Source organism: Parambassis ranga, chromosome 16 (genome assembly GCF_900634625.1).
Source record: "Parambassis ranga chromosome 16, fParRan2.1, whole genome shotgun sequence".
Lineage (NCBI taxonomy): Eukaryota > Metazoa > Chordata > Actinopteri > Ambassidae > Parambassis > Parambassis ranga.
The window spans coordinates 22,219,123-22,232,926 of NC_041036.1; the positions used below are offsets into that span (position 1 = coordinate 22,219,123).

The 13,804-nt window shown below is 43.6% G+C and overlaps 1 protein-coding gene and 1 long non-coding RNA gene across 7 annotated transcripts in view; one reads left to right on the forward strand and one right to left on the reverse strand.

The window, feature by feature from the left end:
- Positions 1–13,804, forward strand: part of syngap1b (synaptic Ras GTPase activating protein 1b) — a 245,108-nt gene that overhangs the window by 181,347 nt on the left and 49,957 nt on the right. For all 6 annotated transcript variants that reach the window (XM_028426626.1, XM_028426624.1, XM_028426625.1 and 3 more), the window contains 4 exons: positions 8,084–8,228; positions 8,305–8,541; positions 8,910–9,111; positions 9,221–9,423. In XM_028426626.1, coding sequence (XP_028282427.1) covers positions 8,084–8,228; positions 8,305–8,541; positions 8,910–9,111; positions 9,221–9,423 — 787 coding nt within the window. The remainder of the gene's footprint in view (positions 1–8,083; positions 8,229–8,304; positions 8,542–8,909; positions 9,112–9,220; positions 9,424–13,804) is intronic.
- On the reverse strand, positions 11,819–12,458 carry LOC114449180 (uncharacterized). Its single transcript, XR_003671954.1, has 3 exons — positions 12,448–12,458; positions 11,925–11,930; positions 11,819–11,889 (listed from the first exon to the last, which is right to left on the reverse strand). It is a non-coding gene; the product is annotated as an uncharacterized LOC114449180 (long non-coding RNA).

The window sequence follows — 13,804 nt, forward strand, 5'->3', positions numbered from 1 at the left end:
CACAAGAAGCAGACTATGAAACATGGAAATCAGATGTTGAGCTATTATTACGCGATCCATCTGTGTCTGATCTGCAGCGATCCAGCCGAATTGTGGAAAGCTTGTTACCTCCAGCAGCAGACTTGGTCAAGCAGTTGAGCCCAGATATGCTGCCAGCTGTGTATTTAAACACATTAGAGTCTGCTTACGGAACAGTCCAAGATGGTGATGAGCTGTTTGCAAAGTTTATGGACACTTACCAGGATGCTGGGGAAAAAGCATCTACTTACCTGCAACGGCTTCAAGTAGCTCTGAATCTGGCTGTGAAAAGAGGGGGAGTGTTAGAGAACGATCTGAACCGGCACCTACTGAATCAATTCTGCAGAGGGTGCTGGGACGACACACTGATTGCTGAACTACAACTCAAGCAAAAGAAACTACAACCACCCACTTTTTCCGAAATACTTCTTCTTCTACGGACAGAGGAGGACAGAGAAGCAGCCAAAGCACTCCGGAAGAAACAGCATTTCGGGTCAGTTAAACAGAAACCCAGCACACATGTTCATTCAGTTTACATGAACAAGGAGGAGGGAAACGCCATTGCTGCTCTCACCCGTGTTACCCAGCGGCTAGCCGAACAACTGGCAGATGTGCAGCGACAGTTAGCTAAGCTAACAACAACAGCCAACCAGCCACAGGTCACTGCTCATCACAAACCTTCAACTCCAAGAAAACAGTTCGGAAGAGAGAAAGTCACCCCATCTCGACAACTTAGACCAGGATATTGTTTTCGGTGTGGTGAGGATGGTCACATTAGGCCACAATGTGACAACAAACCCGATCCTGCTCTAGTTAGTCGAAAGAAAAGACAGTTTGTGAAGAACCAGAACTCTTCATCCCACAATAATCATTTAAACTGAACTCGGTTCCCGTCGTGGGACAAACTGGAACCAGAGGGAAACAAACCCGTCCCAAGAAAGAGAAACCTGTTGGCTGTGCAACATTTACGTCCAAAGAAGGGGAAAGAACAACTATACCACAGGGATTAATTGGATCAAAATGTTCAGCAGAAATAGAAGTAAATGGACACACCTGCAGCTGCCTTTTAGACACAGGTTCACAAGTCACAACCATTCCCATTTCTTTTTACAACCAGAAACTGAGTGATCAACCTGTGAAACCACTGCACGACCTAGTAGAGGTGGAAGGTGCAGCAGGACAGGCTGTGCCATACTTGGGGTATGTAGAGCTGACCATCACGTTTTCTGAAGAGTTTCTAGGAACAACCTTTGAAGTACCGACACTTGCTTTAGTGGTACTTGACAACCGACCACAAGGACCATCATCGGTACTTGTTGCAATGAACACCCTAGAGCCCTTGTATGAACAGTATTTTGAAAGTGAACGTTCAGATTACCAGCCTACTGCTCCAGGGATATCGTGCAGTTCTGAAGATTTTGCAGTTGAGACACAGGCAGAGCAAAGGGGGAAGTGCTGGAACGGTGAGACTGACAAGTCAAACTCTGGTCCTCATTCCAGCTGGTCAGACTATTGTCCTAGAGGGTTCTGCAAAACCGAGCACCCCTTTCAAAGTTCCCTGGGTCGTTGTGGAGCAACCTACTTCACCCTTGCCGGGAGGTTTGTGTGTGCAGAGCTGTTTAGTTACAGTCCCCAACCATTTACCATATAAAATCCCTGTAATAATGAAGAATGAGTCTGGACAGAATATTTTCATACCACCATTCTCTGTCATTGCTGACATTGGTGCAGTACCAACCATTCTGTCTCAACGAGTCACTTCTTCAAAACCTGAACATAAGCCCCTGGAATTCAACTTTGGTGATTCACCTATTCCATCAGAGTGGAAGAAACGAATTACTTTAACACTGAACAACATGCCAGAAGTATTCTCGCACCATGATCTGGACTTTGGATGCACAGACAAAGTGAAGCATCGAATCACACTTCATGACCAAACTCCCTTCAAACACAGAGCACGACCAATTCACCCTCAAGATCTTGAGGCAGTCCGAAATCACCTTCGTTACTTACTAGAAGTCGGTGTTATCAGAGAGTCAGAATCACCCTTTTCATCACCCATTGTCGTAGTTCGTAAACGCAATGGTGACATCAGATTATGCATCGACTACCGGAAATTGAACCTACAAACAGTTAAAGATGCATATGCACTGCCAAACCTGGAAGAATCATTCACTGCATTAACCGGATCCAAATGGTTCACGGTTTTAGACCTAAAATCTGGATACTACCAGATAGAAATGAGTGAAGAAGACAAGCATAAAACTGCTTTTGTCACTCCACTTGGGTTTTGGGAGTGGAACCGAATGCCGCAAGGAGTAACAAATGCTCCAAGCACATTTCAGAGATTAATGGAAAAGTGTATGGGAGATCTTCATCTCAAAGAAGTACTAGTCTTCTAAGATGACATCATTATCTTCTCTGACACTCTGGAAGAACATGAAAAACGACTACTTCGAGTGTTTTCTCGCTTGAAAGAATTTGGGTTGAAGTTATCACCAGAAAAATGCAAATTTTTCCAGACCTCTGTGCGATACTTAGGCCATATAGTATCTGAGAGAGGTGTTGAAACAGATCCTGAAAAAGTGAAGACATTAAAATCCTGGCCAGTCCCACAAAATCTGAAGGAACTTCGATCATTCCTGGGTTTCGCTGGGTATTACCGGAGATTCATCAAAGGTTATGCTAACATTGTAAAGCGACTAAACGAACTCACCCGTGGTTATGCTCCAGTACGCAAACCCACCAAGGTGAAGAACACAAAAACAAAATACCTCGACCCAAAACAGTCTTTTGGAGAAAGTTGGACCGATGCACAACAAACTGCTTTTGAAACAGTCATTGATAAGTTAACTTCAGCACCTGTTCTTGGTTTTGCTAACCCCAAACTTCCCTACATCTTACACACAGATGCAAGCATGACTGGATTGGGAGCTGTGTTATACCAAGAACAAGAAGGTCAACTACGCGTCATTGCTTATGCCAGCCGAGGTTTGACATTAAGTGAGTCGAGATATCCAGCTCACAAACTAGAATTCTTAGCTTTGAAATGGAGTGTAGCTGAGAAGTTCCATGACTACTTGTATGGAGCCAATTTCACAGTTGTCACAGACAATAACCCACTCACATATATACTTACCTCAGCTAAGTTGGATGCTACCAGTCACCGATGGTTAGCTGCGTTGTCAACTTATTCCTTCAATTTACAGTATCGAGCTGGTCGACAAAACATTGACGCTGACACCTTATCGAGACGAACGGATGGAGATGTTCCCCAAAGTTCTTCCAAAGTTCAGAAGAATTGGTTCACCATCTGACCAGAAAGCTATGTGAACCCATTGAAACACGGGACATTCCTTCTGACATCGTGGATGCAATCTGTCAAAATTGTTTAATTAGGGCACATCCACCCACTCCATCTCATCCCATGGTTGCTCTGGTTGAATCTATGTCAGTGTCTGTTAATTCCATCCCTGACAGTTACCTCCACGAAGACAGTCATGGTTTACCTGTGATCCCATCTTTATCCCACTCAGAGCTAAGAGAAGAGCAAAGAGCTGACCCTGCTATCCGTGAGGTCATTCATCAGCTTGAGACTGGGGAAAAAATTCCTCCCACAGCCCGTGACGAGTTACCTGAGCTTCCTTTGCTACTACGTGAGTGGAAAAGACTGGAACTGGCCGATGGAATCTTGTACCGGAGACGACAGGAAGAGAACCAAAACCTCTTACAGTTGGTCCTCCCGCCAGATCTTCGTCCTGTTGTTTTAAAGAGTTTACACCATGATATGGGACACATGGGAATCGAAAGAACTCTTGATTTGGTTCGCCAACGCTTCTTCTGGCCGAGGATGGCAGCTGATGTAGAGCGCACCATTAAGAGTTGTGGACGATGTGTGAGACGCAAGACACTAGCGGAGAAAGCTGCTCCATTAGTTAACATTCAAACCAGCCGGCCACTTGAACTTTTGTGTATGGATTTTCTAACACTCGAACCTGACAGTAGCAACACCAAAGACATCTTGGTTTTAACAGATCATTTCACCAAGTTTGCCGTTGCTATTCCCACTTCCAACCAAAAGGCCAGAACAGTAGCAAAGTGTCTCTGGAATGAATTTATGGTATATTACGGAATTCCTGAACGCCTACATTCAGACCAAGGACCAGACTTTGAGTCCAAATTGATCAGAGAGCTGTGTGAAGTTGCTGGAATCAAGAAAAGCCGAACAACACCGTACCATCCAAGAGGAAATCCAGTTGAACGCTTCAATCGCACTCTACTTGGCATGCTTGGTACATTAGAAACCAAACAGAAGTCAAAGTGGCGGGAATACGTCAAACCCTTGGTACATGCATACAATTGCACAAGGAATGATGTCACAGGATTCACACCTTATGAACTGATGTTTGGTCGTTGTCCACGTCTTCCCGTTGACCTAGCTTTTGGATTGCCAGCTCGGGAAGGACGGTCCATTTCCCATTCACAGTATGTAAAGGACCTTCGGACTCGATTGGAGGAAAGTTACAAACTTGCTTCTAAAAATGCACTCAAATCTGCTGTAAAGAACAAACCCCGGTTTGACCAACATATCACGCCTTGCAGTCTGGGTGTTGGAGATCGAGTGCTAGTCCGAAATGTTCGTCTACGTGGAAAGAACAAATTGCAGGATAAATGGGAGCAGCAGGTGTACAAAGTTGTTAAGAGAGCTGGAGATCTACCAGTATACACCGTGCAGCCCGAAAATCAGGGTGGACCTTCTCGCACTTTGCACCGCGACCTACTGTTTCCATGTGGTTTCCTACCAGCAGAGGACATTCCCACAGTTACACCTGCAAAACGACCAAAAAAGTCAGACTCAACCACAGCTAAATGTTGAAGAAGAGGAGAAAGACACTGATTCAGATGTCTTCGAAAATGGACCTCCCATCAAGTTCAGTGTGGCATATGAGAGACCATTGAAACCGATGAAACCCTCAATCATTCTTCCACCACCCATTGAAATCCCTGGGTCGGAGGTAGAGGAATTACCACCTGTGGAACAACACTTACCTGACGAGGATTTGTTGCTTTCAAGTGATTCATCTACATCTGGAGAGGGGATACCAGTGGAATTGCCTGTGGAAGAAGATCCTGAACCAGACCTACCAGAACCAGCGGAGTCAACTGAGGAAGAGGAAATAATCCCTGAAGTACATGTTGAACACTTACCTGAAGATGAGCTGTCATCAGAATCTGAGGCTGAAGACCCTGGGGTTGTCCAATCTGAGTCATCCAGAGATCGTAGCAGTCTTAGGTCTGGTGCCACACCTCATAATTCACCTGAATCCGAAACAGTACTCAGGCGATCCACTAGGGAACGCAGATCACCTAACCGCCTTAAGTATTCAGCGTTAGGTAACCCATTACTTTCAGTTGTTCAGACTCTATTGCACAAAATATCTAGTGCATATATAGAGGCACTCCGCCATGTCCCTGTAACAGATCTTGCTCCAAAAGAGCAGACTCTATTAGACCCATGCAACGGGACGTGCATGAACTAAAGGGGGGCACTGCGGTGAGTCGGTTCGACGGGAGCTACAGATGCCTCTCTTACCGCATACAAACCGTCTGCAAAACGTTATGCACAATCGACCAAGACTGGCCAGGTCCTATATGCAGATGGCGAGCTACCCTTCTAAGAACCTGAAACCCTGAATACTTCCTCCAGAGCGGTAGGAATTCCCATGAACTCAGTTCATCGGAATTAAGAACATTTAAGTCGAATGAAAGTCCTGCTTGGATTTAAAACTGACATCATGATGGAGCCCTGCTTAAGCAACATCAAATTCTAGAATCTTCTTGTAAATATGACTCACTGTAAATATTATTTTTTTTCCTTCTGTTACAATATATTATATTTCCAGCATACTTGTGTTTCCTGTGGTGTTTCAAACAAATCCACGTTCCTCCCTGAGCCGAGCTATTAGATCTTCTGAGCCCCAGTAACTATATGTAAAACAATAACGTCTACATCATATTGGTTACAAAGTTCCTGTTGCCAGTAGGTGGCACTATGACCGTAGCATCCTATTAGCATAAATATCTGTTCAGACAGGTCCATAGCAGTACTGTAAGATTTTGTCCACATTACATGAAGTATGTTGGTGGTACTGCAGAAAATAGAATGAGTTCCTTCAAAATGGTAAATGGCTAACTTTGAGGCCACGCCCCGACCACACCGTGAGACTTCCCTAGTCTGTGGACACAGTGAATTTCGACTCAATTGGATGAAGTATTTGAGGCGTGAAAAGTTTTGTCAATTTTCATGCTGCTGTGTTAAACTGGCCAGAGGGGCTACGCGTTAGGGTGCACTATAAAGCCATTTGCCTATGTGCGTTTCAAAAGTCATGAATTTTTCTACCAAGTTTGGTGCATTTTGGGGCATGTTAAGGCCCCCAAAAATGAGATCTTGGGGGGGGGGGATAATAATCAATAGGGCTCTCGCACCATTCGGGTGCTCGGGCCATAATAATAATCCCTAGGGTTTCAATAGGGCTCTTGCACCATTTGGTGCTCGGGCCCTAACAAGAACAGCAAAACACAGGAATCATAACCATAACTATTGTTGTTAATAATTATTATACTTTCACTATTTTATATATAGTTGGTACCCCCATCAGTACTTATACATGGGACTGTGGGGAGTACTGGTAGGATTGCTGTGCTAAACTGCTTTACGGCGTCTTCGGACAGACATCTGCTGTAGTAGACCTTTTCCTCAGGTGCTGGTAGGTCTGAAAGAGAGAAGTCAAAGGTTATTAATAAGTGATCTGAAAGAACAGCATTTTGAGACCACACTAGCAGGTTCTCAGCTTCCAGGCCATAGGTGAGAACCAGATCGAGGGTGTGACCATGACAGTGTGTGGGTTCATTTACTAACTGAGAGAACCCAACTGAATCCAAGAGTGAGTTGAAGTCAGTCTTCAGATTGTCAGAGTCTACGTCCATATGAATGTTAAAGTCACCCACTATAATGACTTTATCTGTGCTGAGCACTAAACTTGATAAGAAGTCTGAAAACTAGAGCAGGAACTCTGAATAAGCAGCAGCAGGTGGACAATACACTACGACGAGTAATCGAGTAATTCTGACTTCTTCCAGCTTCCGTGAGTCAGGCTGAGTGAGACTCTCAAAATAAGTATGAGTAGACCTAGGTTTAGGATTCATCTGAAGACTGCCACTCCTCGTCAGCGACCTGTAACTCGAGGAAAATTACAGTTAATATAACAAGACGGGGTTGATTCATTTAAAGCAACATATTCTTCATCCTGTAACCAAGTCTCAGTGAGACAAAGTATATCAGTGTGATGATCAATAATTAGATCATTAACTAAGAGCGAGAGTGGAGGGATCGTATGTTAAACAATCCACACCTGAGTGTTCTGTTACCTTGTTCTGTGTTTGTGTGTTAGTGTGTGTTTTAATGAGGTTATTATGATTAATATATTTTAACTTGTGTGCTTGATGAACTGTGGGAGGACGTGCGACTGACACCACTTCAATAACATTATTAAGCTTAGTGTTTCTATGTGTATTTGTATTTAATATGTTTTTAACGGAGGGCGGCAGTCATCCAGAAGCAGCAGAGAGGTGTGTAGGACAGCGACTCTGCTTATTATTATTATACAATATTATTGTATTAATATTGTTTAGAATTATATTAGAATTATATTAATATTGTTTAGAATTTTATTTAGGTTTTTTTATTTGTATTCTATTCCTACTATTTTAGTTTTTTTTGTGTTTTTGAGTATACATGGAGCACCTGGAATGCAAGCAATTTCCCCCTTGGATTAATAAAGTATTTGTGATTCTAATACTGATTCTGATTACACATTTTGCTGTAAATTGAGATAAGAATGTATGAATATTATTACTTAGTGCTCTAAAAATATAAAACTTTAACGTAAGGTATTGTAATGTACCAAAAAATAATAATAATAAAAAAGTTTTTATTATATCTTTATTTTTTCCATTTTGTCAGTGACATATTAATAACACTGAAGCAATGAAATGTCACTTGCAGGGGAATTCATAAGGGCCTTGTATGAGTCAGAAGAAAATTGCGAAGTGGATCCCATGAGAACACCGCCGTCTGTGCTGCCAGACCACCAAGCCAATCTTCGAATGTGCTGTGAACTGGCACTCTGCAAAATTGTTAACTCCCATTGGTGAGTACTTATTGCTGACAGAATTTAAATTAAAGATGCTTTGTGTCTTAATCTTACATGTCTTACATCTTTATAGTGTGTTCCCTCGAGAGTTAAAGGAAGTTTTTGCATCCTGGAGAGTGCGCTGTGCTGAGAGAGGTCGAGAAGACATCGCTGACCGTCTCATCAGCGGGTCACTCTTCCTGCGCTTCCTGTGTCCAGCCATCATGTCTCCATCACTTTTCAATCTCACGCAGGAGTACCCTGACGAGCAAACATCACGCACGCTCACCCTAATCGCCAAAGTAGTGCAAAATCTGGCTAACTTCTCCAAGTCAGTTTATTTTATTACAGCATGTCTTTCTCTATTTACATGTATTTCCTTTGTAGACTTTGTTCTATAAAAGTTATATTCAGAATTTTCTAATTCATCAATAATAAATATATAAATATAATAAATCAATTCCGCATGCCAGGTTGTCAAAGAGTCAGGCAAAAAGCCTGCTAAACTTTCCATTCATAAAAAAATTGGGAGTATTGATTGCTTTCTTGAATGAACTTCTTTCCCTGAATACAGTGTTTACACAGGGGTTTACAAGGGGTGTGGAGATGTCTAGAATTTAAAAATGAAAATTTGTGACACTTGTTGCCATTTATTTTTATGTGTCACTTCCTGTCTCTTCTTTTCTTGTCTATCTGCAGGTTTGGCAGTAAAGAAGAGTACATGTGTTTTATGAATGAGTTTTTAGAGATGGAGTGGGGCTCTATGCAGCAGTTTTTGTATGAGATCTCCAATCTGGACAGTGTCAGCAATGCAGGTGGATTTGAGGGATACATTGACCTAGGCAGGGAGTTGTCAATCCTGCACAGCCTCCTCTGGGAGGTCATGGCTCAGCTCAGCAAGGTAAACACACAATAGCAATCTGTTTAAACTGCAACCCTTTCACACCACACACTATCAACTGTTAAGAAAAACTACCTTAATGTGCTATTTGCTTTTTATTCAACCATAGGACGCCATAGTCAAGCTGGGTCCTTTGCCTCGGCTTCTGAATGACATCAGCATGGCTTTGCGTAACCCGCACCTCCAGAGGCAACCAAGCTACCAGACAGATAGGGTCCATGAGAGGCAGTCGGATAGGTTGCTGTCACGGCCGAGCTTCAACAGGGGCATCTCGTCCGAGTTCCAAAATCTCCTGACGAGGGATCTTAACAGGTAGACACATTTTATTATCAGCTGCTTTCAGAAATGGTATATACTATACAGATTTCATTCAAGTCAAACAAGTGGTTTGGGGGGGGGGGTGACATTACCATATTGCTTTACTGAAGCACACTTTGTGGTGTGTTTACATGTCACCATCTTGGTTGCGTCTAAGTCCTGATTAACCCAAATACGTGTGACCAAGTGGCCATTAGAGGATTATCTATCTCTGTATTGGCTTTATTTCCCAGTAAACACAGTTTATCAAAGGACAGACAAAGGCTGCAAAAAAATCCAAGATGCTAGTTATACTTCTGTGTTGGATATGTAGATAGATGTTGAATATAATATAGGCAAGATGGCGGCGCAAGTTCTGGCAAACTTAAGATTACTGGATCATAAAATGGACCAAAACATGGCTTAATGACAACATTCTAAACTCCGGTATCCAGCTAGCTGTGCTAACATGCAACCACGCTGACCAAGTGTTTGTTAAAGGAGGTAGGACAGGCAGCGGGGGAGCTTGTGTTTACATCGGCAAAATGCTTGGTGTAGAAATGCTGCTGTTGTTCATAATCATTACAATATTTATATTTTTGAGCTGTACATACTAACCCCATTTCAGGGACATTTAGAATTACCTCCCACACACACTACTGAAATGTTACACTCTGACACACTGTACTGTTCTGGCAACACCAACACCTTGCCAAGAACAACAGCTAGATAACTCCAGTAACCACATGGATGGCAGTTTTCAGTTCCTCTTTTATGGTCATCAAAGTATGGTAAAACAGAGAAACAAAATGGAATTCGAGCTTGTTTAGTCCTCTGAATTAAATATTGTCACATTGATGATGCTATCCACAGGTTCTACCACATGAAATGCTACCAACACTTGCCAGTTGGACTTTGCGTACTTGCCCATCTTTGCTGCAGTACACATCTGTGATTATGCCAAGAGGCTAGTCCTTTTCTTTGACTTGTACATCCTTGAGGAGCACCACACGTCCCTCTTCAAGATTGGACTCTTTAGATGACCATTGTTTTCTGCAGGGACTGTCTACGCTACCTGTCCCAGAATGTGTTAGACAGGCTTTGCGCCACTGTTTGTGGACAGGGGCCTCTAGGCTCTAGACTGCACCAGAAAATTTTGGTGCACCGCATTACAAATAACACCGCAGATTGTTTTTAATCACTGTCCATTTATTTTGTACACATTAGTGCATTACATATGAACAGGCTAAAAATAATAATCATATCATCCTAAACTGAATTTAGAGCTTGTATAATAAACAGTTAAATAAAAAAATATTTTAAATGTACAGACAGTACTCATTCATATTATGGACAAACTAGCCAACAAGTCTGCCTGTCAGTATGAATCAAAGTTCATACAGCATTCTTCATTTCCCTGTTTGCTTTCTCTCTGTATTTTCTGGCTGTTGCTCCTCACTTAGCTGTCTGCCAATGGGAATTAAAAATAATTTCAATTAAAGCTGCAAGCAGCGGTGACGGGCCCTCGCACTCCTTGCGGTCCGCGAGACTCGCAGCCGTCACCCCCCTAGTGTCTCGCAGCCTCTGTCCCCGGTTACTAGCATGTGTAGTGGTCAGCAGGACAGGAGTACAGTGAAATGCTGTCCTCTGTCCAGTAGGTGGTGCAGTGATTGTAGCATATCAGCATGTCAATGCGTGCAGAGTCAGATGTTCAGCATGACTGTCAAGTCCAATCCACATAGGATGAAGTATGAGGGAGATACAGCCACAAAAACATCTATTTCCTGTGCATTGGCGAAGGGTCAACTTCATGGGGGTGTCACGGGCAGAGCGTGCGATAAAGCTCTGCACTTTTGATCCTTGTGGGCTTAGGAGTGAGGCCACAAATTTGCAGCCTAATGGGGAAATTCCTCGACAAGGAGCTCATAAAAGTATGGCAGGTGCGAAACGCGCAGGTTTTACAAAATGGCAGACTTCCTGTAAATTTTAGAGGGTAGCTCCAAAAGACTTTTGTTCTCGTCTAGAGGAGATACATTAGTGTACCAATTTTCGTGTCTGTAGGTCAAAGTGGGACCAATATCTAATCCTAGGGGGTGCTGCCGAGCCATGTGGCCACACCCACATATGCATATGGTTATATCAATCTGTTCAGAATGACAGGCTCAGCATGCCTGATTTTTTTCATCCACATTGAAGGAAGCATGTGGAAGATACATCCACAAATACATCTATTTGGATTGCATCCACATAGAATGAAGTATGTGGGAGATACAGCCATAAAAACATCTGTTTCCTGTGCGTTGGCGAAGGGTCAACTTCGTGGCAGTGCCACAGCCAGACCGTATGAAAAAGTGGTGCGTCTTTGATAACTTTTGGTCCCCAATGCTTTAAGAGTAACCAGGCCAATTTGCAGGTAGATTGGACAAATACCCAAGGAGGAGTTCGTAAAAGTGCTTGGAGTGAAAAAAGCAAAATGGCGGACTTCCTGTGCGTTTTAGACGATACCTCCAAGAGACTTTTTTCTCCTCTTGAGGCGATACATCAGTGTACCGAGTCTGAAATCTATAGCACTTGCGGTGAATATTTTCACACTTTAGGGGGCGCTGCAGAGCCATGCAGCCACGCCCGCCAATGGCGACAGTGTCAAGTCGCGATTTTCGTCGGGGGACAATTTTTGCCAAAGTGAGTTTTTGAGCACGTTCAGGGGGGCAAAATCGCGATACCGGAGCCAGAACAACAATCAAGTATAATAAACTCTTGCATTTCAATAAGGCTCTCGCACCATTCGGTGCTCAGGCCTTAATTATATACACCTTTATTTATTTAATAGTTGTGATATATATTTTGTTTTTCCAACACGTTGTAGCTACAGTATTCTCTTCTCTCATCTTCCTCACCTCTTCCTCTCTGCCTCAGTGTCTCCTCTCTTTCTAAAGCTGAGCTGCAGCTGACAGACTCATTCTGTCTGTTACAGTTTTAGCTGTATGCAGATATCATACTGGCAGACAATGGTCCACTATAGCAGGATAATAACAATACTTTTAAAATGGGTGTTCAAATTCCCCTGCTTTCACATGTTTGTGGGTGGTGCAGGTGAGCGCATCTAATAACCCCTCCCAGTCACGCTCCCGTGCGATATACTCTATCAGAGAGAGCGAGCAGTTGGAGCACATGGACATTCGATGCAGACAAAGTTGTGTGTAATTAAGCATGTATGCCCCTGTACTGTTGAGTTTGTGTTAATCTAAGTAAATGTTGTATGCCCATGCTACCGTACCTTTTGTTATATTACCTTAATCACTGGCATTGTGATATTTAATTTGTAATGGTGGCCAGTCACAATGGTGGCCAGTTTGTGGGCATGGGAGCCACCTAGACATCTAGAGGACTTTGAGCTTGGCTATCCATTGCAGTTTTGCCCCTTTCCACCGCCTCCTGCTGTACCACTGAACACACAGCATGTGATGCAGTCTGACCATCTCTCAGCCAATCAGCAGCCTGCAGTGAATATAGATAGATGGCATCAGCTGGAGAAACGCTGGCAGACGATAAGTCAGATGAAAGAGCTTGAAGCAGAAATGGACCATGTTAGGTTGGCTTCCTTTCCACGCACTGTCCCTGCACAACAATATGAACAGCGTCCACGCACCACCTACTGGGGTAGTCATGGCAGCCTTCTACATCTAGAAACGGCTCACACCTTTCAGTCTATTGTAGGTGCCACAGCTGCTTAGGCTTGCCAGACTCCAGCCCCATTCACCTACTCAATCTCTCCGCCTCGAGAACAATCCAAAGCTTCACCTGTTAAACTGGAAGACGGTGCTTCTGCTCCACCCTCCATGCCTGTTTCCCCTGTATCTCTGACTCAGTCAAGTCTCGAATTAGTTACCTTTGCCACCTGTACAGCACACCCAGTCATCAGTTATCATGCCTCAGCCTGCCTCCACACAACCCGTAACACAAGTGCAACCTGTGCCACTAGTCCAACCTGCACCAGTTGCTCCTGCTACTAGCCACCCACACAATGCCTATCAACATTGGCAGTCTACACCTCAGCCACCACCTTCTCAGTATCCCACATCCTCCAACGTGCAGCATCCTGTGCATGGCCCGCTAACTTACACTGGCATGCCCAGAGATGGCAATCGCATCCTCCTTTGGCATCCCCAAACCAAAACTGGCAGTGTCCAGTTCAGGTAAAGAGAGTGATTTCCTCATGCTAAAGAAAGGCCTGGACAGTGTGCTTGGCCCTCACAGACATCTCACAGAGGACTATAGGTACCAGATTCTCCTTGACCATCTTCAATTTCCTGCTGCTGTACAGATAGCCAAGTGTTATGTCAATAGTCCAACTCCCTACACCACTGCCATGCAAGCTCTCACTCACAGATATGGG